This window comes from Chelonia mydas, chromosome 20, assembly GCF_015237465.2.
Source record: "Chelonia mydas isolate rCheMyd1 chromosome 20, rCheMyd1.pri.v2, whole genome shotgun sequence".
In the NCBI taxonomy this organism is placed as follows: domain Eukaryota; kingdom Metazoa; phylum Chordata; order Testudines; family Cheloniidae; genus Chelonia; species Chelonia mydas.
In genome coordinates this window covers 4,632,292-4,658,435 of record NC_051260.2, presented here as the reverse complement: position 1 = coordinate 4,658,435, position 26,144 = coordinate 4,632,292, and the positions used below count along the sequence as shown (strand labels likewise).

At 48.4% G+C, this 26,144-nt stretch overlaps 2 protein-coding genes across 14 annotated transcripts in view; both read right to left on the bottom strand.

The window, feature by feature from the left end:
• The window catches only part of SLC4A8 (solute carrier family 4 member 8), a 77,582-nt gene extending 76,146 nt beyond the window's left edge, over window positions 1-1,436 (bottom strand). The window contains exon 1 of the mRNA XM_037884090.2: window positions 1,285-1,436. Within this exon, the coding sequence (XP_037740018.1) occupies window positions 1,285-1,332 (48 nt within the window). The 5' untranslated portion in view covers window positions 1,333-1,436. The remainder of the gene's footprint in view (window positions 1-1,284) is intronic.
• Window positions 1,437-15,817: 14,381 nt separating this feature from the next.
• Window positions 15,818-25,879, bottom strand: LOC102943455. Of its 13 annotated transcripts, XM_043533101.1 has the most exons (6): window positions 25,248-25,657; window positions 23,733-24,002; window positions 22,720-22,846; window positions 20,070-20,614; window positions 18,423-18,482; window positions 15,818-16,365 (listed from the first exon to the last, which is right to left on the bottom strand). In XM_043533101.1, exons 3-5 carry the CDS (start codon window positions 22,829-22,831, stop codon window positions 18,438-18,440), a joined length of 702 nt encoding a protein of 233 aa, XP_043389036.1. In that variant the 5' UTR covers window positions 22,832-22,846; window positions 23,733-24,002; window positions 25,248-25,657; the 3' UTR covers window positions 15,818-16,365; window positions 18,423-18,437. The 13 variants fall into 13 exon arrangements, with proteins under 13 accessions (XP_043389036.1, XP_043389040.1, XP_043389037.1 ...); XM_043533105.1 differs by lacking the exon at window positions 23,733-24,002 and having other exon boundaries at window positions 20,070-20,494; window positions 25,248-25,879; XM_043533102.1 differs by lacking the exon at window positions 18,423-18,482 and having other exon boundaries at window positions 20,070-20,494; window positions 25,248-25,659.
• Between the last annotated feature and the right edge of the window lie 265 nt (window positions 25,880-26,144).

Genomic DNA, 26,144 nt, shown 5'->3' with positions numbered 1-26,144 from the left:
TATCTTCCCCCCCCCCCCCCCCCCCGCGATGATTTCATCGGGACAGCTCTCTGCAAAGGGAAAGGGGGAATTTAGTCTCCCCTTTCAACCAGGAGCAGTAGCTGCGTATCCCCCCCCCCGCAAGCCCCCCAAGGCGAGAGCATCTGGACAGCTCTGTGCGGTAGAGAAGGGGTGGGCTGTGGGCGGGGAGGGGAGAGGAGGAGGGATTTGTGGACAGCTCCCTGCAGATGGGGGCAGGGAAGGGCAGGAGGGATTTGGTCTCCCCTTATTTCCCAGGGGGAGTAACTGCGTCTATCCCCCTTCTCCAAGGTGAGCGCATCTGGAGAGCTCCCTACAGGCAGGGAGAGGCGAGGAGGAGGCAGGGGGGCTGGAACAATCGGTATAAGGGGGGTGCTGAAAGCCACTGAATCAAACTGTAAACCCTGTCTATAGTGGAATCTATTTCAAGCCAAGGGGTGCTGCAGAACCCCCACACCTCTAGCTTCAGCACCTATGGGAGGGGGTTTGGACTCCCCTTACCGCCACAGGGGCTGTAGCTATGTACCCCCTCCCCCCCCCCCCAAGATAAGTGCATCTGGACAGTTGTCTGCACAGGGGGGAGGCACAAAGGGGAGACGGGAATTTGGTCTCCCCTTAACACCCCCCCACCCCGCGCCGCCACGGGGCAGTTGCTTTGTCTATCCCCCACCCCGCAAGGTGAGCGCACCTGGACAGCTCCCTGCAGTGGGGGCTGCGCGCCGGGAGGGGAGCGGGGGGGACTGGGTCTCCCCTTAGCCGCCTCGGCAGTAGCTGTGCACCCCCCCTCTGCAAGCCCCCCACTCCGGAGCCAGACCCCCTCTCCTCCTGCAAGCCCCCCACTCAGGAGTCAGACCCCCTCTCCTCCTGCAAGCCCCCCACTCCGGAGCCAGACCCCCTCTCCTCCTGCAAGCCCCCCACTCCGGAGTCAGACCCCTTCTCCTCCTGCAAGCCCCCCACTCCGGAGTCAGACCCCTTCTCCTCCTGCAAGCCCCCCACTCCGGAGTCAGACCCCCTCTCCTCCTGCAAGCCCCCCACTCCGGAGTCAGACCCCCTCTCCTCCTGCAAGCCCCCCACTCCGGAGTCAGACCACCCCCCGCTCCAGCGCTAGGAAATGGCTCTGCCGCAGTGGGCAGCAGCCGCAGCTCCCCGGCTCGGCTCGCAAGCTGGGCTCGGGCCCTGGCGCCGGGCTGGGGGCCGGCCCCCGCCCCGCCCCCGCTCCCCATCCCCGCCCCGGCCCCGGCCCCGGCCCCGGCCCCGGCCCGGTACCTGGTAGCTCAGGACGATCCCGTCCGGCTCGTTGCTCCCCGCGGGCATGGCTGGGGCAGGCGGCTCCGCCGCGCCGAGCTCCGCTGCGCCAGCTCCGCCCCCCGCCCGCGGCTCTCCCGGCCCGGCCCGGCCCGGCCCCCAGCGCCTGCGGGGCGGGCAGCTCCCCGGAGCCCAGCCAGCGCCGGCCGCTGCCTCCCGCCCGGCTCCCGGTCCCCGGCAGCCAATCGCGGCCCGGCGAGCGGCCACGGGGGGGGGGTGCAGAGGGGGACAGAGGAGAGGTGGGGTACAGGGGAGGGGAGCGCTGGGGGTGGCAGGGGGAGTGGAGAGATGGGGATGCAGGGGGAGGGGGCACAGCGGGAGAGGAGAGGTGGGAGATGCAAGGGGAGGGGACAGGTGGAGGGTATGGGTGAGGGGAGAGTTGGGGGTACAGGGGGAGGGGGTACAGGGGAGGGGAGTGCTGGGGGTGGCAGGGGGAGTGGAGAGATGGGGATGCAGGGGGAGGGGGCACAGCGGGAGAGGAGAGGTGGGAGATGCAAGGGGAGGGGACAGGTGGAGGGTATGGGGGAGGGGAGAGGTGGGGGTACAGGGGGAGGGGGTACAGGGGAGGGGAGCGCTGGGGTGGCAGGGGGAGTGGAGAGATGGGGATGCAGTGGGAGGGGGCATAGGGGGAGCGGAGAGGTGGGAGATGCAATGGGAGGGGACAGGTGGAGGGTATGGGGGAGGGGAGAGTTGGGGGTACAGGGGGAGGGGGTACGAGGGAGGGGAGCGCTGGGGTGGCAGTGGGAGTGGAGAGATGGGGATGCAGGGGAGGAGGCAGGGGGAGCGGAGAGGTGGGAGATGCAAGGGGAGGGGACAGGTGGAGGGTATGGGGGAGAGAGGAGAGGTGGGGTACGGGGGGAGGGGGTACGAGGGAGGGGAGCGCTGGGGGTGGCAGGGGGAGTGGAGAGATGGGGATGCAGGGGGAGGGGGCACAGGGGGAGCGGAGAGGTGGGAGATGGAAGGGGAGGGGACAGGTGGAGGGTATGGGGGAGGGGAGAGGTGGGGTTTCAGGGGGAGGGGGTACAGGGGAGGGGAGCGCTGGGGTGGCAGGGGGAGTGGAGAGATGGGGATGCAGGGGAGGAGGCAGGGGGAGCGGAGAGGTGGGAGATGCAAGGGGAGGGGACAGGTGGGGAGTATGGGGGAGGGGAGAGGTGGGGGTACAGGGGGAGGGGAGTGCTGGGGGTGGCAGTGGGAGTGGAGAGATGGGGATGCAGGGGGAGGGGGCACAGCGGGAGAGGAGAGGTGGGAGATGCAAGGGGAGGGGACAGGTGGGGAGTATGGGGGAGGGGAGAGGTGGGGGTACAGGGGGAGGGGAGTGCTGGGGGTGGCAGGGGGAGTGGAGAGATGGGGATGCAGGGGGAGGGGGCACGGGGGGAGCGGAGAGGTGGGAGATGGAAGGGGAGGGGACAGGTGGAGGGTATGGGGGAGGGGAGAGGTGGGGTTTCAGGGGGAGGGGGTACAGGGGAGGGGAGCGCTGGGGTGGCAGGGGGAGTGGAGAGATGGGGATGCAGGGGAGGAGGCAGGGGGAGCGGAGAGGTGGGAGATGCAAGGGGAGGGGACAGGTGGGGAGTATGGGGGAGGGGAGAGGTGGGGGTACAGGGGGAGGGGGTACAGGGGAGGGGAGCGCTGGGGGTGGCAGGGGGAGTGGAGAGATGGGGATGCAGGGGGAGGGGGCACAGGGGGAGCGGAGAGGTGGGAGATGCAAGGGGGGGACAGGTGGAGGGTATGGGGGAGGGGAGAGGTGTGGTTTCAGGGGGAGGGGAGTGCTGGGGGTGGCAGGGAGACTGGAGAGATGGGGATGCAGGGGGAGGGGACACAGGGGGAGCGGAGAGGTGGGAGATGCAAGGGGAGGGGACAGGTGGGGAGTATGGGGGAGGGGAGAGGTGGGGGTACAGGGGGAAGGGGTACAGGGGAGGGGAGCACTGGAGGTGGCAGGGGGAGTGGAGAGATGGGGATGCAGGGGGAGGGGGCACAGGGTAGCAAAGAGGTGGAAGATGCAATGGGAGGGGAGAGGTGGGGTTTCAGGGGGAGGGTACAGGGGAGATGAGAGGTGGGGGTTCAGGGGGAGGGGTACAGGGAAGGGGAGAGATGGGGATGCAGGGAAGGGGTACAGGGGAGGGGAGATGTGGGGTTGTCGGGGGAGGGGTACAAGGGGTGAGGATGTGGGTGTTGGGGATATAAGGGAGAGGGTATGGAGGAGGTGGGAGATGCAAGGGGAGGGGAAAAGTGGCAGTTATGGGGTAGAAGAGAGATGGGGCTGTAGGGGGCCAAAAGGGGGAGGGGAGAGGTGGGAATGCAAGGGGAGGGGTACAGGGGAGGAGAGAGGTGGGGATTGCTGGGGGAATGGGTACAAGGGGTGGGGATGTGGGTGTTGGGGATATAGGGAAGAGGGTATGGAGGAGGGGGAGGTTGTAGTGGACGGGAGTACACGGGGAGAGGAGAGGTGGGGTATAGTGATATAGGGAAGGAGTGGGATTGCAGGGGGAGGGAAGAAATGGTGGTTGCAAGGGGAGGGGTACAGGGGAGGGAATAGGTGGGGTTGCCGGGGGAGGGGGTACCAGGGGAGAGGATGTGAGGGCTGTGAACATAGGGGAGAGGGTATGGCGGAGGAATATGTGGGGGAGGGGGAGGTTGCAGGGGAAGGGAGAGGTGGGGTGGGGTATGGTGTTATGGGGATTGGTGGGAGTTGAGGGGAGAGGGGAGATGTGGAGTTGCTGAGGAAGGGGGTACAAGGGGAGGGGATGTGGGTGTTGGGGATATAGTGGAGAGGGTATGGAGGGGGGGATACAGGGGGAGGTTGTAGGGGAGGAGAATACACGGGGAGGGGAGAGGTCGGGTATGGTGATATGGAGAGGGGTGCAGTTGCAGGGGGTGGGGAGGAGTGGGGGTTGCAGAGGGAAGGGTATAGGGGAGCGGGTACAAGGGGAGAGGATGTGAGGTTTGGGGATAAAGGGGAGAGAGTATGGGGGAGATGGTACAGGAGTAGGCTGAAAAGAGGTGGGGATGCAGGGGGAGAGAGAGTAGAGACAGAGGTACGGGGGAAGGGGGGGTAGAGGAGATAGAGAGGTTGCGGGGGGAGGGATAAGGAGGAGGGGGATGGGGAAGGGGCTAATGGAAATATAAGGAGGCAATGGCAAATCAAGGAGGAGAGATGGGTGGAGAGGGGGGAAATGGGGAAGGAGAAAGAAATCCTGTTCTGGGTCCGAGATGGACGAGCAGGGGGATGTGTTAGGACGGGACAGTCAGGACAGGAGCGCCCCAAAGTTCTCTGCTAAAATTTTGCCTCCAAACTGGAAGGAGAGCCGAGGCACTTTCCCTGCCTCTGATGGAGTCCATGGCTTTCCTCCTGCCTTCCCCCAAGCTCCCCGTAATGCTAAACCCTACCTGCCAGAGAGTATTTTATTCCTTTATTTATTGCCAAAGAGCAAATCCAAATGCTTTGCCTATGGAATGGACCAGATTGTACCAAAGGATGCAAATTTCCAGGTAACATTACCTGAGGGACGGAGATCAGGAGACACCCACCCCTCTAAACTCCCCACACCTTCATATTGCATATGCTGACCCCTGTGTTATCGTCAGTCCACTCAGTGTATTTTTTCAGGAGCAAAGGATAAGCATTTCCAGCACCATGCGGCTTAGGAGAAATGCGTTTGCCCAGCAGCACTGCCTCCTTCTTCCGCTAAGGAATAATTTATTTGCCAAAAAGTTGCTCGTTTTGGGCAACTGAAACTATAGAATCATAGAATATCGGGGTTGGAAGGGACCTCAGGAGGTCATCTAGTCCAACCCCCTGCTCAAAGCAGGACCACTCCCCAATTTCTGTCCTAGATCCCTAAATGGCCCCCTCAAGGATTGAACTCATAACCTGGGGTTTAGCAGGCCAATGCACAAACCATTGAACTATCTTTCCCCACAAATTCAGGTCAGATCTGGCAGATAAATGCCAGATGATAAAAAATGTGGTAAAAAATGACATGTTGTGGCCTTTTATTTCAAAGTAACGTTTTGGTTTGCAGTTGAGCTGGATTTCTTTTTAAAGAAAAATTTTAAAGGTTTAAAACCACTAGAAAAATGTAACTAAACGAAACCAACAACCAACCAAAAATAGTTTGGGTCAAACACAGTGTTTTGTTTGACCCAAAGCAAATAATTTTGTTGGTTGGTTGGTGTGTTTGTTGAAGTGAAAAACACAAAAATTTCAATTTCAGTGTGACCCAAAAATATTGTTTGTTTATATGTTTGTTTGTTTGTTTAAATTTTTCAGTTCAGCCAACAATCTCCTCCCCCAAAAAAACCAACAACTATTCACTCAGCTCTAATTGTAATTCAGATTCATACTCACAATTATTCATTTAGAATCTGCACCATCTCGTGTTAAAATTAATGGTCGTTGGCTCGAGCCTTGAGAAAAATCTAATGAAATATAGCTCCTCTGAATGCAGACATTGAGAGCAAAGTCTATTCTGTGTAAACCACATGGCAACAAATTGTCTTTTTTAAGATGTGAATCATAGAATGATAACTTATGAGTTTCTCTGATTCATGATGGTGTGGGGAATGGACCTATGCTCATGAAATCAAGAGAAAAACCATAAACTGATGTGTATGGGCCAGATGATTTTTATAATTTTGAAAATAGATTAATAGATTCTAAGGTCAGAAGGCACCACTTTGATCATAGAAACATTGAAACATAGGACTTGAAGTGACCTTGATAGGTCGCCTAGTCGAGTCCCCGGCACTGAGGCAGGACTTAAGTATTATCTAGCCCAGTGGTTCTTAACCAGGGGTACACATACCCCTGAGGGTATGCAATGGTCTTCCAGGGGGTACATCAACTCATCTAGATCTTTGCCTCATTTTACAACAGGCGACATAAAAAGCACGAGCAAAGTCAGTACAAACTAAAATTTCTTACACACAATGACTTGTTTATATTGCTCTATATACTATACACTGAAATGTATGTACAATATTTATATTCCAATTAATTTATTTTATAATTATACAGTAAAAATAAGAAAGGAAGCAATTTTTCAGTAATAGTGTGCTGTGACACTTTTGTATTTGTACGTCTGATTTTGTAAGCAAGTAGTTTTTAAGTGAGGTGAAACTTGGGGTCTGCAAAACAAACCAGACTCCTGAAAGGGGTACAGTAGTCTACTGATCTAGACCATCCCTGACAGGTGTTTCTCTAACCTGTTCTTTAAAAAACCTCCAGTGAGGGAGATTCCACAACCTCCCTAGGCAATTTGTTCCAAGTGCTTAACTACCCTGACAGGAAGTTTTTTGCTAATGTTTAAACTAAATCTCCCTTGCTGCAATTTCAGCCCATCGCTTCTTGTCCTATCCTCAGTGAATAAGAACAATTTATCTGTCTCCTCTTTATAGCAACCTTTTTACTTGCTTGAAGACTGTTATCGTGTCCCCTTCAGTCTTCTCTTCTCCAGACTAAACAAACCCAATTTTCAGAGTCTTTCCATGTAGGTCATGTTTTCTAGCCATTTAATCATGATTTTTTTCTCTCCGCTGGACTTGCTCCAATGTGTCTACACTTTTCCTGAAGTGTGGTGCCCAGAATTGGACACAGTACTCCAGATGAAGCTGTGTCAGTGCTGAGTAGAGTGGAAGAATAACATCTCGTGTCTTGCTTACAACACTCCTGCTAATACATCCCAGAATGATGTTTGCTTTTTTTTGCAACAGTGTTACACGGTTGACTGTCGCTTAACTGGTGATCCACTGTAACCCCAGATCCTTTTCTGCCCTACTGCTTCCTATGTATTTAACAGTGACACTTTGAGTTAGTTTCCCAGACCTGAAGAAGAGCTCTTTGTAAGCCCAAAAGCTTGTCTCTCTCATCAACAGAAGTTGATCCAATAAAAGATATTAACTCATCCACCTTGTCTCTCTGTACTCCTTCCTCGGCAGACATTTCCCATTTTGATTTTGTGCAAATGATTATTTCTTCCTAAATATACTACATTGCATTTGTCCTTACTGAATTGCCTCTCATTTATTTCAGACCATCTCTCCAGTTTGTCAAAATCATTTTGAATTCCAGTCCTGCCCTCCAAAGCGCTTGCAACCCCTCCCAGCTTGGTATCATCCACAGACTTTATAAGTGTACTCTCTATGCTATTATCCAAATCATTTATGAAGGTATTGACTAGAATTGGACCCAGGATGGATCCCTGCGGGACCCAACTTGATATGCCCTTCCAGCTTGACTGTGAACCATTAAAAGTACTCTTTGAGTATGGTTTGCGCACACACACACACACACGTAATAGATTCACTGAGGCCATATTTCCCTAGTTTGCTTAAGAGAAAGTCATGTGAGCTAGTATCAAAAACCTCATTAAAATTGAGATATATCACATCTACTGCTTCCTCCTTTATCCACAGCTTGTTACCCTGTCAAAGAAAGATGTTATTCTGTCATCTAGTTTCACTTTCTGTAAATCACAGACCATAGAATTTCCCTTCTTATTCAGGATAGAACTTTGGAGCTTTCAAAAGTAGCTTTTAAAAACATATGCCAAGAGCAATGCTCCCATCTTATATAGCTTTAGCTGTAATTCTTCTAATTACAGTGGATTTTTTTAGTTATTAAATAGATTAAAATGGGCATTTTCTCTTTATGTGCCAGTTTCATATTCATTTACTCAAGGTATAAGGAAACATTAATCTTCCCCATGTCTTACTGGAAGCTGAAAATGGAAGTGTAACTTGGTAAATTAGTAATTAACAGAGTCATTACTGATTTCCTATAACTCGTGGATGACCAGATGGTATTACATTATAGGTGGTGGTAAACTGATATTTATTGCCCTTTTTTGTCTTTGAAAGAATTCCTGGAACCAATCAAAGGTGTTTTATCACTGCGAGGGGAGGTTTTGTGGTTTCTCCAAGAAATATTGGTTCTGTACATACTGTAAGAAAATATTTCATGAACCCATCATTAAGACCCATTTCAATGGGATCTAGGAGCCTACTTCCCTTAGTACTCCTTTGAAAATGCCAGCCTAAAATACCTGTGTGTGTATGTGTGAGTATCTGCCGGAAGGTCACACACTTTGTTGCTTACATAGGGCAAGCTGGACCCTCAGCTGGGCCCCTCTGCAGCTAGCCCCACCCGCAACTAGACCCTTACTCCCTCTCTGACCAGAGCCCCCAGCTGAACCCCAAGTCCCCCCATTCCAAGCAGCCACCCCTTAGCCAGGACTTGCCTCCCTGCCCTCAAACTGGGCCCCTTGTCTCTACTCCCTCCAGGATGCTCCCTCCCACACTCTGGCCAGTCCCTCTCACGGGCCGTTTGCATTTCAAAAGCTGGATAACAGAGCTTGGCCTAATGAGCCATTAAGTATGCAACTTTCTAGTAAGCTGCTACCTGTGTGTAGAGAGCAGCAGATAGAGCTTCCTCCACCTTCAGCGCCATATGGGCCCTCTGTGGGCCTGATTTAAGTAGAAATCAGGCTTTTCTGGTCCTCTGATTTTCATCAAAATCAATAGGGTTCTGCCCTTGAAATTTTGCAGTTGATCTGATGCAATGTTCAAAAGTGATCACGTTACAACCAGCCAGCCAGCCAAAGGGAGAAATGACATGAAGTCGAGTATGGAGCATTGTTTGTGAACAAGTCATTAATGCTGATTTCTAAGTTTTTAGCCAATGAGAATGCAGAGGCAGTCCATATCTGATTGTTACTGCCCAATGAGCTTTTGTCTACGCAAAACCAAGAGGGGAAATTTCCACTCTCAGTTATGGGCATAACACTCATTGACTGTAATGGATTTACCACAGATTGATACCAGTGTCACTAACAGAGAACAGACTTTGGCCCATATTTGGTCACCATAACTTTATAATGAGTCCCAATTGCCCTGGTTCAGTTAATTTGTGGCAAAGACTCATGGAATATATTTATCAATTTTCCCCCCTCAGAAACAAAAATAAAATCATAAACCAGTGTTTAAATATGAGTAATATACACCAGGTATTAGGCAGTTACATTAGTATTTAGTCTTTGGCCTCTGAATGCACACAAGGTGTACTATTATGTTTGTGTCGTTTAGGGCCTCTCATGTGTTATCCCTAAATTAACAAACTCCCAGCTGATATCAGGAATAGGTCTGAGACAGTGCCGTAATCAGGCATCATGCCTTTTCAGATGGATAGCAACTGTAGCAACCTGAAGGATTCATAGATTCTAAGACCAGACTTGGCCATTGTGATCATCTCTAGTCTGACCTCCTCCTCTATAACACAGGCCATAGATCTTCCCAGAAAGAATTCCTAGAGCATGTACATATAGGATATAATTCTGCCTACTGATTTGTATGAAAGCAGGAAAAAATGTTACTGTCACTAAAGGTTTGATCCTGCACTAGTGAAATCAATGGGTGGTTCTCCATGGACTTGAATGGGAGTCTCGGATCCACCCCTTAGGGAAGAAACTTAACTCAGATGGAATCTTAACAGATGCGGATTATAATAAACAAAAACAATTCCCCCCAACCCTGAGGGAATCTAATCCCAGATGGAGCTCTGAGGAGCTACTTATTCTCCTTCTGTCTGCATTCTGCCACCCTCACAGGCTTGGCAACCATCATTGGATTGAGGGGGACACAATTAAATACGTTTGATGGCCTTGGTCCATAGGGCCTGATTCAGCCAAGACCTTAAACACATGCGCTTTGCTGAACAGCGATGGGATTACCCAATCACTTGAGGGCTTAACTGAATCAGGGCCATATTCAGCAAGAGATCCTTGTTCATGTCACCAAAAAACACCAGATGTTTGAGACGTGACTGCAGGAGTGGACTGGCCCAGGATGTTTAAGGTGCTGAAAGCATCCTAACCTGTCTAGTAAATAGTTACATTATTGTCTGATCCAAGTGACCAGTGGCCATTTCAAGGCACATCTTGTGAACCAACAAGGATATAAACCGGGTTGGTCAAAAATTTTCCTTTGACCTTTTTTTACCGACAGAAAAATGGCTGTTTTGAGCGAATGAAAAATGTTGCATAAAGTGTCTGTGCTCCTTGAACATTTTTGACTTTTTGTTGGCAACCTGAGAAAACAAACATTTTCAGCCCCCCAAAAAGCCCAACTCTTTTGAGCCTTTTTCAGCTGAATTTTTTTCGTTTCTCATCAGAAAATTGGCAAAAAAATGAAAAACAAATTAAGTTTCACTTTGCTGAAGAAAAGTTGAAATTTTCCACTGCAAATTTCAATGACAACTTTTTCTGGTTGATATTTTCTGTGTGTGGGGGGGGAAATGGCATTTTCTGGCCAGCTTTAACATAAATTATACGCTCCGGGAAAGCCGAGAATCTCACCTTCCCACTAAGACAAAGACCTGAGAAATGTATCCACAAGAACATTCCCAGCTGGGTAGATGATTGCCAGGGAGCGGACATGCTCGTTTCTGAGGGCAACAGTATCCATAATAAATTCAGTAGTAAAAATAAAACCTTACGGGGGCTATTGCACATCCTATGCAGCATCTGAACTTGCGAACATCAGCCAACACATGCTTATTCAGAAGTGACACCGCATCCATTTCAGTGAGCTCAACACAGCCCACTAGACTGAGATGCCACCTACTCCCTCTGCAGTTCAGACAAACATGCTGAATTGAAGGTTATTTACCGAGCAAAGGAATTGTCATGCCAATGAAAAGCACTAGATTAAAAAAAAAGTTTTTATGTCAGTGTGGACCATCTGCCTAGTCGGGGTGACTAACGGCTCCTTACAACATGACATTTAAAAAATGCAACAAAGCATGATCAAAAAGTAAAGCTAGTTTTTATGGCACTTGGAAGGGGGGTTCGGCTGTGACTCAGTTAGGCAGGTGAGCAAATGACTCACTATAAACCTGTGAGTAGTGCTGTTGAAGTCAATGAGGCTACTCACATGCTTAAAGTTAGGCACATGCTTAAGTAGCTTGCTGAATCAGAGACCCAGAAAGGAGAGAAATGTCCTGTTAGCACAGGGTCCAAAGATGCACTCAGTGCAATTACCCATGTGGTGCCACCCCTCACCAGTGCAATGCAGTCCCACACAGACACACACACACACTCATACACAACACAAATGCTCCAAGCATGCCTCACTATTAGAGTATCATATACTATTACTTTATGTAAAAGAGATTGTCGATCAGCAATACACCGAAGACATGGTTAGTTCCTGAGAAAATCCATCTGTACTTCATTATTATTTTTAATAAAATTTGCTACTCTGGCTTCCAAAGCAGAAAAGATCTCGCCTTTTCTTTCTGGCAAACTCTCAGCTTCCCGATGCCAGCTAGAACTTCATACCAACCCAATGTATGGCCACTCTCCCTGTGCCGGCTTTCTGATACACTCCTTCTCGTAACTCAGCACTCGGTGAATATACTCTGGACCACAAAGGAGCATAGTTAAAAGCTGTCCTCTCATTATGATCTGGAGTAGCCGAGCTGCAGAGTGTGTGTGTGTGTGTGTGTGTGTGTGTGTGTGCGCGTGCACGCGTGCACACTTCAGGGTGGGGGTGTTGAAGCCATTTCTTCTGGTTGCGGTTATGAAGCGAACAGGAAGGGGGAAAATGATAAGACTTTTGTCCGAATGCTTACGAGTGTACACATGAGGCTTAGCAGAGTCCTAGGAACTGGAATATTCATTGGCCTACAGAAAAATAATCAGTCTGATTCTCCTCTCACACGGCTGTGAAACATTAGTAACTCCACCGAAGTCAGAGGCCTCGCACCTGTATCAAGGTGCAATGCTGTGATGTACGTTAAGAAGTTGTTGGGCTCTGCGTGGAAGAAGCTCCTGTGATCAATGGCTCACACCCAAAAAAACCCGAAACTTTCATTAATCTCCCCTAAGAAAAGCCTGTGTATTGTGATACATTATAAATATAACTTGGCATTTGTATAAGTCACAGTGACACTACTGTCACCTATCACCGTATACACCCACCTTCATCCAGAATCTCCGCTGCATTCACATTTGGTGCCAGATGTCAGAGCCTTAATGGCACCTCGGATCAGGAGGAAAGGTTAGACGCTTTATGTCCTACGAATGTTCGATTTAATTAGCGCCCCTTATATTGGTGACTTAGAAGTCCAGCTCAGTATAAGTTCTTCCTTTCTTTTTCTTTTTCTATTTTTTTTTTTTTGAAAGTTACGAGAGTGATTAAGAGGCTGGTTGCCACCAACACATGACAGAACATGGCTTAGGAGAATTAACAAGCTCAGACATTGCTTTATTGGAGAGGCTACATTTCTGGGAGGAGAAGCAGATATTATTTTCTCTTTGCCAGCACAAAACCACAAAATTTTGCTGGAGAATGAACCCAGGCCTGGAACTATTGCAAATTTTACCACTGATTTCAGTAGGCCAAGGATCCAGGCCGATATGTAAATGATGCCAAATAACTTTAACCTGCTATTCTGCATACATATTGTGTCCTGGAACGATAGGGTAGGTGTGGGGTATTGAGGACTGTACTGGAATAGCAAGCTGTCACTTTACGAGTGGGTGAGGAGGCTTTTCCTGGTCTTGCTTTCAGGCTAAGGGCTCTACAGGGAAGTAGAGAGATGATCAGAGACAGTCAGCATCGAAAGAACCAGCCTAGAACAAGGTGGGGTGAGCTGTGCTGCTATGGCTTACTTTTAACGGGTGTACCTCTTCCGCCCCACATACGTAACCTGACTTGGGAATGAAGCACGTTTCTCTGTGTTACCCTTACAACCATATTTCTGCAATCTCTTTAGAACCCCGTCTAAGTTTCGTCAGCGTTCCTTGGAATTCCTCCCCAGTTCTTAATATGGCATCAAAATAACAGACAACACCATTTACCAGGGAACAGCATACTCTTAAAGGGATAGCTTGCAATTCCAACACAGTCCTCAATACACCACAGTGGGATTTTCAGCAGAGCTCAGGGTTGGCTTAACTCTGCTCCCACTGAAGTCAGGCTGGATCTAACTCAGCGCCCATTAAACCCACCCATGGACTTCAGTAGGGGCAGTGCTGGTTGCTACAAAACTCCCACCCATTTGAGCAGGGGCTTACGATACTGAGACATTCCCAGCGACTGCATTTGCCTCCTGTTTTTCTGAGACTCCATTTCCCGGTGCAACTGACGGGGGGCCTCTAGTGTCACTTATATTACAAAGTACCTTCCCCACATACGGAGCTGCAATACAGTCCATGTACTAAACAGGAGCACAAAAGAAGGACAATCTCTCCCTGGCCGGATTTGTGCGCATTGTTGTATTGCTGGGTGAACCCCTTGAGTGGATGATAACATGGAACCATTGATGAAAGGAGAAGTCTGGAGGCTGAACTTGAGATTTCTAAAGCTAGGAGGGGTGTTAGCCGCATTAAAATTAATTGGAGTAGAGTGGCTAAATTCCGATATCTGAAGGCACCTGTTTTCCAGCTGGCAATATGGCCTAGCACATAATGCACTGGACTGGGACTCTGCGGACCTGAGTTTGATTCCTGGTTCCACTAATAGCCTGCTTTGGTGACCGTGGTAATGTCATTTACCCCCCTGTGCCTCAGTTTTCCAATCTGTAAAATGGAGATAATGATACTGCTCTCCTCTGTAAATTGCTTTCAGACTGACTGATGATACGAGCTAGGTAATATTATTATTAGAGCTAGGGAGTATTATATTTTTAGGGCATCATGAATTACACCCTTATAGTAGATTAATTGCCACTCTTAGTAAAGGTAGGAGCAAAGTGAAGATCAAAAGCTTGCAAATGGAACTGATCCATTACAAGCTGTGGCTCGGGAGCGTTTGCTCAAAGTTACACAGGAAGTCAGAGCCGAGAATAAAGTCCAGGCCTTCAGAGTCTTAGTCTAGTGCTTCACCCACTTGTTCCCACCGCCTCCCATTGGAAAGCAGCTAAGGGACTAAATAGAAAAACAGAATAATGACATGCCTGTCACATCTTTGAGCAGGAGGTGTCTTCTGTTCACATCACCATTTTCTGCTTAACACCTCTCTAAATACACAGAAGGCCCCGGGAAAAGCTTGTGAAGATCAAGACTGTAACAGGGTCCAAAAAAGAACTAGATAAGTTCATGGAGGATGGGTCCATCAATGGCTATTAGCCAAGATGGGCAGGGATGGTGTCCCTAGCCTGTGGGAATGGGCGACAGGGGATGGATCACTTGATGATTCCCTGTTCTGTTCATTCCTTCTGGGGCATCTGGCACTGGCCACTGTTGGAAGACAGGATACTGGGTTAGATGGACCTTTGGTCTGACTCAGTCTGGCTGTTCTTTTATTCTTATCACCACTAGACGGTGCAGAACCTTGCTCATGCTCATTAGGGGATCGATTAAACAGGTGCCGATGAGGTTTTAAGGAAGAGTGAGAACTGGAGTAGCTTTTGCCATTCGTGATAAAGAGACTATTTAACAGGGGCTTATCTGTGTTAACTTGGTTTTTCATCTAAGTTAGAGAGACAGCATGGTCTAGGGAATTGGGAACTAGCATGGGACTCAGGTGATCTCAGCTCTTTCTTAATTCTGCCGTTACCCAGCTCTGGGACCTCAGGCAAATCATACCAACTCTTTGTGCCTCTGTTCTTCCTCCTACCTTGTCTATTTACGGTACGCTTTTCAAAGCAGAGACTGTCTCCTACTATGGGTTTGTCAAGCACCTGACACCATTGGACCCTGATCTTGGTTGAGGCCGCTAGTCCTTATATGAGAACAAATAATAATTCTCTACTTCCCTGCCCAGCACCTGCTTCCATGGATGTTCATTCATCTGGTTCTCTATGGCAAGATTTCGAGCTGAGTCAGAGGAAGAGCCGTGATATGAATAACTGTTCAGTGCCATGAGAAGGCACTGATCTTTTCCCCAGCCGTACTGCTGAGATAGTTTCTGCCCAAGTAAAATGCTTGGGATACCCAGCCATGGATAAGTCCACTTACCGCATCTGACCATGTACATATAAAAGCATGTGAGCTAATAAAAACATAACCCCCTCCCTCAGAGCCTGCAGAACAGAAGCTGCTTTAATACCCCTGAAACCCACCAATCAAAGGCCACCAAGAGGCATCAGCTGATGCATTAGCCAATTGGATCACAGGAACAACATTTCAACGTTCAATTTAACATCTGAGCCACAACTGCCTGAGCTAAAAGATCCAACTCAAAGCCAACCGAGCTCAACACACTTTTTTGTGTGATTCATTTCCGCTGCCGCCACGCGAAAAACCTGCAGATTTGGACGGAGCAAAACAATTTGGGAGGGGAGGGATAGCTCAATGGTTTGAGCATTGGCCTGCTAAACCCAGGGGTGTGAGCTCAATCCTTGAGGGGGCTATTTGGGATCTGGGGCAAAAATTGGAGCTGGGTCCTGCTTTGAGCAGGGGGTTGGACTAGATGACCTCCTGAGGTCCCTTCCAGCCCTGATATTCTATGAATTCACAAATTGGGGTCAATTTTCACAAATGGGTTTGGTCAAATATCAAAAAAATCAGAACTGTTGAAACAGTTCATTTTTATTATTTTTTTTCCATTTCCAAAATGAAACATTTCATCTTAGAGTGTCACTTCATTTTCACAAATTGCTATTTGAAAAAGATTTAAAAAATAAAAACTCAGAAATTAAATAAAATGTTTCATTCCATTCAAAACAAATTCTTTTTTGACTTTTTGAGCTTTGCTGGAAACATTGAAACGTTTTTATTTTGGGTCAACCCAAACCAAAAATTCTTTTCACAACCTTTCAGTTCAGCCACTGAGTCAAGACGTCACTTATTCCAACCACTCTACAGTAGGCTCATAAACAGAAAGCCATCCTCTGTAAGCTGGGTTACAAGTACCTGATGATACCAATCCTATTCGATATGAGCTATGAGATGCTTGTAATAGTCTCCTTGTGCTGTTTCCCCAGCTGCGAAAATGACTTGGCAAAAGTCACAGGTCTGTGTATGCAGAGTACCCTTGGAGTTCACAATCCCCGCTGTGACCAAGTGGACTGTCTTCTACTGCCCATCCTGGAGTCCAGGAAGTCTAGAAAATTATTAAAGGGAAAGAGTGATAACTGGGTTAACCAAGATAGGGGTATTATTTGTGTTTGGCTTTTAACTATGTTTATTTCCATGGGTCTTTAGTTCCCATGATCAATCTTGGCTTCTTGTTTAAAAACAGGCACCGCTTTCAGGAAACTCTGCTTGACCAGTGGCTGGCCTCTGCTGCAGGGGCTATAAAAAGAGATCACACTGGTCCCCGGGGAATTCCCCTATGCAGGACCCCCTAGAGCTAACCTCTATGCCCCTATGCTGCCCCCATTGTTCCACAGCGTATCAGGTGTGCTGGGGGCCAAGGCAGGAGGAGGGGTGGCTGTAGTGCTTAGCAATACAGCTGTTGTTAAGACAGAGCAGCCCCAGGACTGCTCTAACTTACCCCACGGCCACGCCAACCCTTGGAGCAGGCAGAAGGTGCAAATGTGGTTTAAAGCCGGCTTTTGCCCCTGCCCCTCCTCTAAGGTTGCACCTCCTGAGAGACCCAGCGCAGAATCTATCCAGCTGTGTCTCGGGCCATAGAGTCTGATATGTCCTTCGCAGCAGCACCTCTGTTCGCACTTCAATTCCTTCAGAAGCCCCTGGGCGATTCCCCCCCACCCCCATCCTAGTTATTTATGGCACTTGAGTGTCTCAAGTTGCCCATCGCTTCCTCCTTGGAGACTCCAATCTCTGCCAAAGCCACAATGTGATCAAAGGGCTTTTGTGAAAGGTCAGTTGGAAAGCTCTGTAATTTCCTTTTTGCTGCTTTATTATTAAGTGCTGATAAGGCACATTTGGATTTTACAAGACACGTCCATTTTTTTTCCTTCTTAAAAAAAAACAACAACCCTTGATTCAGTGCTGACCATCCTTAGCAGTTACTGTTAATAGTGTAATTATAACGAGATCCCCGTTTTTGGAAAAGTGAAAAGAAATTACGCAAAACCATGCTTGCATTACAATAAACTCCCCCCCAACAACAACACCCTGTATATTTCATCTATCTGTTGTGTCTTGCCATTATTATTTATTTGTACTCCCACTGCATCTCCGAGCCCTACTCATGGACCAGGATCCTATTGCACGAGCCGCTGTACAAATACAGAACAAGGTGACGGTGCCTGCCCGCAAAGAGTTTACAATCTGACAAGAGACATACGGACAGAAGGAGGAGCAAAAGGAAGCAATCAGATGGAGGGATTTAAAGGAGGCTAATGAGGTGCGGTCTTACTTTTTTACTATAGACTTGAACAGTGCCTTGCACAATGGAGCTGTCACAGCATGTGAGTAGCCTAAGGTGGACTCCTCGATCTGTGCACCTCTGCCTGCATCCCCACATGGGCCAAAGAAAGGCGATCAGTGGTTACGGACTGGATGGCTAAACACCTGTCAAAATGATTTAGCTTATCAGCAGGGGACACTTAAAAAGAGAGACAGAGAGGAGATGGCTGGACGAGAGAGGCGTAGGAGAGATCTTGCCTCGCACACCATTTTTTAATTTTTCTACAAGATCTGCTCTAGGAAGTATTATGGGGAAGTTCTCTGGTCTGCATTATCCAGGAAATCAGACTAGATGATCACAATGGTCCCTTCTGGCCTTGGAATCTATGAATCTATGAAGGGGAAAATGTTGCCTCTAACTTATTAGGGGTCTGTAACAGGGCTGACCCTTTTAGGGCCCAGGGGGACTGGGGAGCAGCCAGCCCTGTTCTTGAGAAGAACACAGAAAGCATGTGCTGGGAATCATCTGACCCAGCTGACAGCATCAAGGGATTGGGTCTGATGAGTCCCAGCTCTGGGATATAAATGAGGGTCCTGGCTTCGTCAATCTAGCTTTTTTGGTGTGGACCTGGCCTAGTATTTTGTGGCGGTCTGGTGTTCCATGTTTCTTTCTGAGTGTGTGTGCGCTGAAGGATAAACGGGGCCCTGAGGTAAGGGCTGTAACTGGACGTGGCAGAGTGTTGTCCCAGGCTGGTGATAGGGTGTCCAGGCTTTTGAAAAAGATTAGTGGGGATATTACATGCATTTGCAGCGTGCCCAACAGAGCAGTGGCCGAGCACTTACCCTAGATGGACCAAATCATCTATTTTTCAAAAGGCTTTGGATGAAGTCCTTTGGACGAGGCTGTGAAGGAAAATATCAATATGGGGTAAGCAGCAAAGCCTTGCCAATGAATTAAATATGGCTTAGTTATAAGCAACACGGAGTCAGAGTGCAAGGTTGGTCCCTCTGAGGTGCAGAAATGCATGGCAGGGTCCCTCAGTATTTGTTGGGGTTTGGACGATATTCTAGACTATTCAGAGAAGGAGGCGAACGGTAGCTGAGAGTGAAATGGCCCAGAGAAGGGCAATGAAGGTGATTAGACCCTCCAAGAGTACTCGCAAATGGGCTGTCACCTAAATAGGGCTTGGTAAATTTCTGAGCAAAGACAACATGTATGATGATGCGTTACAGCTAGCTTATCAGATCTCATGCTCAGGGCATCAACTGGCTGCCCCAAGGCTCAGGAAAGAATTGCTCCCCATGTGTACAGAGTTAAACAACTGGCTAGGTACAGTGGCGGGGGGGAGTGTTAATTTTTTTCTGGTGATGAATCCAGCACTTCCCCCTTGAAAACATGATGCTAGAGCGGATGGTCAGATCCTGCAGGGCAGCGTTTCCCAAATTATGGGTCACGACCCCAAATGGGGTTGCGCCCTCCGCAGACGGTGTCATGGATCCCTAGCATGTGGAGGACACCATTTCGCTGCGCGCAGCATGTCCTCGCACCCAGTACTTAATTTGTAATGAAAGAGGTCCCGGGGCTCCAGCAATGAGGAGCTGGGGCTCAAGCAATTTTTTTACATTCATAACTGGCGCAGCAAGCTCAGAGATGCTGGGGCTATGAACTGCCAAGCCAAGAGGTGCCGGGGCTCAGCCCTGGCAAGCCCTGGCACAAATTAAGCAGTGTGCTATAGTGGATGCTCAGCACCCACCAGCCAGAGCTGTTCAGGGGCATTGCCGCCGATCAGCTGTTTGGCGGCACTGCCAATCAGCTGATCGGCGGCTCACTAAGGGGATTGGGAGAGGGTGGAGAGCAGCAAGCGGGTGGGGGCCTCGAGGAGGAGGTGGAGCAGGAGTGGGAAGAGGCGGAGCGAGGGCGGGGTCTCGGGGAAGGGGGCAGAGCAGGGGCAGAAAGAGGCAGAGCAGGGGTGGGGCCTTGGGGGAACGGGTAGAGTGGGGGCGGGGCCTCGGGGCAGAGCAGGGGTGGAGCACCTCCGGGGAAAACTAAAACTCGGTGCCTATAGTCCCGGAAGGAAAAAAATCATTAAAATTGGGTCGTGCTGGCAAAAAGTTTGGGGAACCACTGCTGTATGGCAAATCCTACAATCTACTGGAGAAAGAGGACAGCCCCGTGATTAGGGGGCTAGCCTGGGACTTGACAGACCTGGGTTTATGTCTTTGCTCTCCACAGACTTTGGGGCATGCCACTGAGCTTTTCTGTCCCCATCTGTAAGGTGGGACTGGTAATAACTCCCTCTTTCACCAGGCTGTGGTGGGGATAGCTATGCTGGAAACTGTTAGGTGCTCAGATACTACAGTGAAGGGAGCAATAAAAGTACCTAAGCAGTCTTTTTGTTCTCTATTTGTACTGCACCTTGCACAATGGGGTTTGGTCCAGGGCTATAATAATACAAATAGTAGATACTGTTATGTAACCATATACTGTACCTGCGTGGGTCCTCGTATTTCTATAGGAACTTTAATTTCTGCAGCTGGAAGGGAAGTACTTTCCATCTGTAAATCCTGTGGTGCTTCATAAAGATCCAAGAAACTAGGAAAGGAGCCTACATCCTCTGGATTTAGGGTAGCAAGCTCTGGAGGTATGGGAGGGGCTGTGGATTTTTCCTTGTCCGCTTTCAAGGCAGGAAACTTCGTATAATTTTTCAACAGCGTGTCACAAGCCGCCTTCTTGCCCACGTGCGGTTTGTGGTGGTTCTGGCTGGAAAGTGCTATTGCGAAATCTGCCTTCCCCTTGGCGCCGCTTGACAAGCCGTTGTTTGCTGCACTCAGGGGGTACTTAATAGCAAAATGAGAAACCGTGTCTGCATCTTGTGGCTGGTCCCGAAGAACTGCAGCGTTGGGCCATGTAGGAACTGTTGGGTTGGAAAGGATAGAGCTGGGAACCTTTGGTAACTGCTGTTTGAAGAAGAGTCTCTCTGATTGTGCTAACCCCCCGTCGTCTGTGCACTGGATTGGCATCGAAATTGGCATGTCTTTAAAAGAAAACAGTGGGGCCACTTACTCATGGGACTGAAAGGAGGTTATGGCTTTTGTTTGCATCTCCCCCCAATGGTATCATTCTCCTTTTGTGAATCACAGCCCTGGACGACAAACACTGGTGACTGGGCATTGGCTATACAGCAGATATGGCTACCCCCTCGTCTCAATGGGCTTCTCCTGAGCAGGAAGGTAAAGGCAATTCCATCTACCATTCCTCACCTTGCTTAATTATGGGACGATGGTAAGTGCTCTATACCAGCACACAAATGCAAATGAGCCTGCCTGGTAGCTAAGATCACAGGCGAAGATAGCCTTGAATCTTAGTAAATCCCTTCTTGCTTTGAATTCAGCAAAAATGACAAAACTCTACTAAGCGAATGTGGGTTTTTTTTCTTTTTTGCATCTTGTGGAACGAATGATGTCAGTGATGTCACAGGTTGATGCATTCTGGGATTTCTCTAGCAAACCAGGAAGTGTCAGAGAGGGAAGAAAAGAAAGTTTAGATAGGTGCGTTCTAGTCTACGCTGTCTAGATTCTTATACCACACTCATCACTGTAGTAACAAAAATAACAACCTAGCCCTTTCATCAGCAGATCTCAAAGCAGTTTACAAAGGAGGACAAAATCACTAGCCTCTCTGCATCTCAGCTTGCCCACCAGTAAAATGGGGAAGGGGCTGTGCGCTAAGCCTCATTGCTCTGAGTAGCTGAGCACCTTCCAGTACTGCATTAAGCAATCTGACTAACTTCTCTCACGGGTGTGTTCTCTCGTCTTCTCCCCAGAGGGAGACGTGTGTGCGGTGCAGTGACTTGTTTTGGATATTTTTTTTATCTAATACATAGAGACACATATTGCTATATGCTTATGTTAGAGAAAGCATGGTCAAAGACATGTGCATTGCATTCTGTGGCGATGCTTATTTATTTGGTGTATTAGGGTAGCACCTGGGGGCCGTAGTCACGGACTAGGAACCCAGCGCCGGACAAACAAGGAACAAAAAGACAGATCCTGCCCCCAAAGAGCTTTCAACCTGGCTAGCGGGGCAATCCAGAAAGTATTTCTGGTCTTCAATCTGCTCTCCTGGTAACTTTGCATCTTTTAAAAATGTATAATCATAAGCTCTCTGGTGCTCTGGCTTTGACTGAGCCCCTCTCTAATACCAATCACAATGGATGGCATTTTGGTTACAAAACTGTTTGAAAATTCACTTGGGGGAAGGCGGGGGGGGAAATTGCAAAAAGAGGAAATTTGCTCAGTTCTATTGCTAGTTTCCCTTGGTGAATTTTTTGCTTCATAAATGACTCTCGCAGGGCACGTCTACGCTAGAGGTGTCATTTCCAGACCTCGGGTAGACAGACCCACGCTCGCCCCGACTGAGCAAGCATGCCACAAGTCGCAGCGCAGCTGCGGTGACTCCAGTGGCAGTCAAACGGGACAAATGCCCAGTTTTGCCAAAAAAAGTCAGGACGGCTGGGACAGGGCTTAAAAAAGGGACCGTCCCAGCCAAAACGAGATGTATGGTCATCCTATGTGGACGTACGGTCCATAGACTATTAGGGTTGGAAGAGACCTCAGGAGGTCATCTAGTCCAATCCCCTGCTCAAAGCAGGACCAACCCCCACTAAATCATCCCAGCCAGGGCTTTGTCAAGCCGGGCCTTAAAAACCTCTAAGGAAGGAGATTCCACCACCTCCCTAGGGAACCCATTCCAGTGCTTCACCCCCCTCCTAGTGAAATAGTGTTTCCTAATATCCAACCTAGACCTCCCCCACTTCCACTTGAGACCACCGCCAGCTCCAGAGTACACATACTCTAAAAGACGCTGCATCTGCCATGAGTCCTCCGAGGAGTCCAAGCATGATTCTTACCTTGACTGTCTGCTTGGTATTCAACATCCTTATTACGATGTATAGGGTAGTTCCCATCCAACACAGCATAAGCAACTGCCACAACAAAGTGTGCCCCCTCGGACCAGCTACATGCAGACTCCAATTCTAAGGTATGTGAATTCACGTTTGCCTGAGCTTCACACCTTCTTTAGGGGGCCAGAAATTGTAACCAGCACAAACCGAAGCAGGGAGTTAGCAGTGTCCCTTACCAGTCATTGGTTCCTTCTTCACAGTCAACTTCTGCAGCAGCTCAGCCTGCTTTGCACATAAATCTTGCAGGTGTGTGAATTCTTGGTAAAGCTGGAAAAACGCTTCTTCCATTTCTCCAGTGCCTTGCTAACGGAAACCAAAAACTAGTATAAAATGATTAGCCCTGTATGTTACTAAAGAAGAAACACTAGCAAGGAGCCAGGCAGGCCCTATGATGCAGTTTTTTTTAGGAGGAGCTGTTGCAACTGATATGATTATTATTTATTTGAATTGCAACAGTGCCAACAGAGATCAGGACCCCATTATATTGGACACTGTATAAACACATAATAAGAAGCAGTTTCTTCCCCCAGTGCATTTGCAATCTACCAGGAAAAGACAAAGAGTGGGTGGGGGAAGAAAGGGGAAGTGATTTGCTCAAAGTCACAAGGTCAGGGAGTGGCAGCAGTGGGACTAGACTTGAGGTCTTCTGACTCTTAGCCCGGCAGTCTAGCCACTAGGCCATGCTGCTTCTCAGTAATTAAAAGTGGGAAGTTTGTAATTACCCTTACTAAAGACAAACCTGCCAGACTTGAGTTTCCTCATTGATTTGAAGAGGGCGCAGAATAAAGCCGTCATTCAGATATGTTTAGGGCTGCTTCCTCTGTGGGGGGAAGGTTTGCTTTTGCATCACCCATGAACCATTACCATCAACCCGTGGGGAGTCATGAATTTCATCCCACCTGTGACCACTAATGCCATGCAGTAGCATAGCAGCAAACTGACTCCAGGGAGACAGACATGAAACGGGAAGGTTGCCAAAGGCATATGTGGGAACTAGGAAATGATTTATTCTTTTCTTCAGCCGGAATTGGGACACAAACTGCCCTTTGTGCCTTTTGAAAATCTCCTCCTATAATACCATGCAAGTGGAAATCTAGTTCATGGCCCACGGGTTACTCCATATCAAAACAGTTTTGCCACAAAGAAAAATATCTTTGTCTTATATTTAGCACATTCTTCCTTGCCTTACCTGCCATATTGTGGATTTGACTTTGCTGTTTGCACCAATTACTGCGGGGCGGGGGAGAAGAAAAGGAAATAAAACCAATGCTCAGAGGAATTTCCCTTCAATTTCAATTGTCGTTTGAAGGGCTCATGCATCTCCATTAGCATAACTACGCAAATCAGCTTTGCTTCTTGTCATAATTTCCAGTTTTTTTCTGCAGCTCAGTTCTGAAAGTTTAAACTCTAGCTCCATAATTAGGGGCTCGGTTAATCCGTCTGATGAAACATCCCCTGCCTGTTAGGAAGATAGGGATGATTCTTTATGGGCTATTGCTGCAATCATTAGCAAACAAGGAGCAATACGCACGGCACAAAGAGAACGTTTGACAAAACTGTAAAGGAAATTACAGTGCGGGATGTTTACATATCTGTCACACCATGAACACAGCTAGAAAAATATTTAGATCCTATTTTCTGCTGTCTGGTTCCCAGGGATTCCTTTCACTTTTACAGAATATACCAAAGCTATTTTGGGCTCTTCATTAATTTTACAAGCCTAAGATGCACTAGCCAGCGCCTGATCTAATGTCCCGGGGAATCAAAAGGAGTCTTTCAATTGATTTATTGTTATTTATGTGCACCTAGCAAGCCCAGTTATGGCCCAGGGTTGCATTATGCTGGGCATTGTATAATTATAAACACATAACAAAATACTTCAGTGAACATTGCATTGGACCATAGAAGCATAAGCCAATCTCAGATGTACTGTGCTACAAAGCAGTCACTGTAGAAATCTTGTGGGAAGCAAACACCAGGAATGTGTTACAGAGCCTTAATACACATTTCATACAAGAGTTATAAATTAATATACCAGTGAATTATTAAAAAGTGCATGACTTGGGGGTTTAATTACTGAGTTTGCCTTCATTACATTGATTGCATTCAATAAATGCTTTAATAGTTTATTGCTATTTAATTTCCAACAATTACTGTAGTGAAGATGAGATCACTGTAGAGTTAGGAATTTTAATCTGATATGCAACCTGCCAGTTATTCACAGTTTAAGATCAAAGTAGTGATCCCAAAATGGCAAACCTTCCTGCACCTTGATTGTTTGGCTGACGACTTCTGCTTCAACCTTTTACTCTGGTTCTGAACCCAAAGGAGCATGCTCGTATGACTTCTGAGGCTTCAGTAGAATGGCATTGGTACAACTCAGAGAAGCATACGACCCTGAATCTTTCGCCTATCCTCCAGTATGTTAGCCAGATGAAGCTCTGTTGCTTTCGATGTGAAGCTCATAACAATAAGTGGGGTTGTGGTGACCCCCCCCCACACACACTTTGCTCTTGTGGCTAGTTAAAAGATGTAGGCCACATAGCTGCAGGCTGCAGTCATCAGCAATGGCTGCCTGGTTCTCTCCGGGGCTTGTACAATGCCCTTCCCTTAAACAGTCAAATCAAGCGAGTTACTCTATGGAGATGCAGTCACACTATACACCTGATGAACACAAAGGGCTAAATTTCCCGCGACAACTTACTCGTGCCGGGTCTCCTCCTTACGTTTGCCTCTCTGCTGTTGCGTGGCATTTGGGTCTGTGAGTTTCAACCGAAAAAATTTATGGGGAGCACTTTGGGGGCAGGGAATTTCCCTTCAATTTTGATGTTAATAGTGAAACCGCAGAACAGCGACAGAACAGGAAATAGAGTAGCCGTGAATTAAAGCTGCAGCCTGTGCAGACTGCAGAGCAAGGCTTCAAAATTAGGTTCTGCAGGATGCGTTGTATCCCTGAAGGACGACATGAGAGGGGACTGGTATTCAAGGTAGTGTTGCCCAGGGGTTAGCACAACTCTTCTGAGCCCCATACATATGGCTCTTCCACTAACTGCTGTGTGATCTCTGACAAGTTATTTCATCTGTCTCTGTTTCCCCTCCCACACTGTTTCTGTCTCCTCTGTTTATTGGGTGAGGTCTTTAAGAGAGGGGCTGCCTTTTTACTTGACGCTTGTGGGATGGCCACCCTCTTGGTCAACACATGGGGGCTGAACCTCCGAGCTAAAACTAGGGGTTTGAACCCCTCCAATCTTCTGTGGATTGGCACAGAGGGGAGAAACCTGTAACATGCTCTCATCGGTGGGTTACATTTGTACGCTACCTAGCACAGGGTAGCCCATCTCTTGGCCGAGGCCTTTAGGTGCCACGCTGATATGTGTAATAATATGATTTACTCTTTCATACAGAAAGACATTCCTCGTGGTCAGGTCATCCTTGTCCATTGGCCCCTGTTCAATGCAGGATCCAGGCCAAAACTGTCTGCCTTTTTTTAAAACCTCTCCTTGGACTTATTCCTGATGACTTTAAGAACCTTGCGTGTGGCTAGTTGGTTTCTCACGCCTGCTGATGCAGCCTCTTTCTGCTCTTTCCCACCATCTCATCA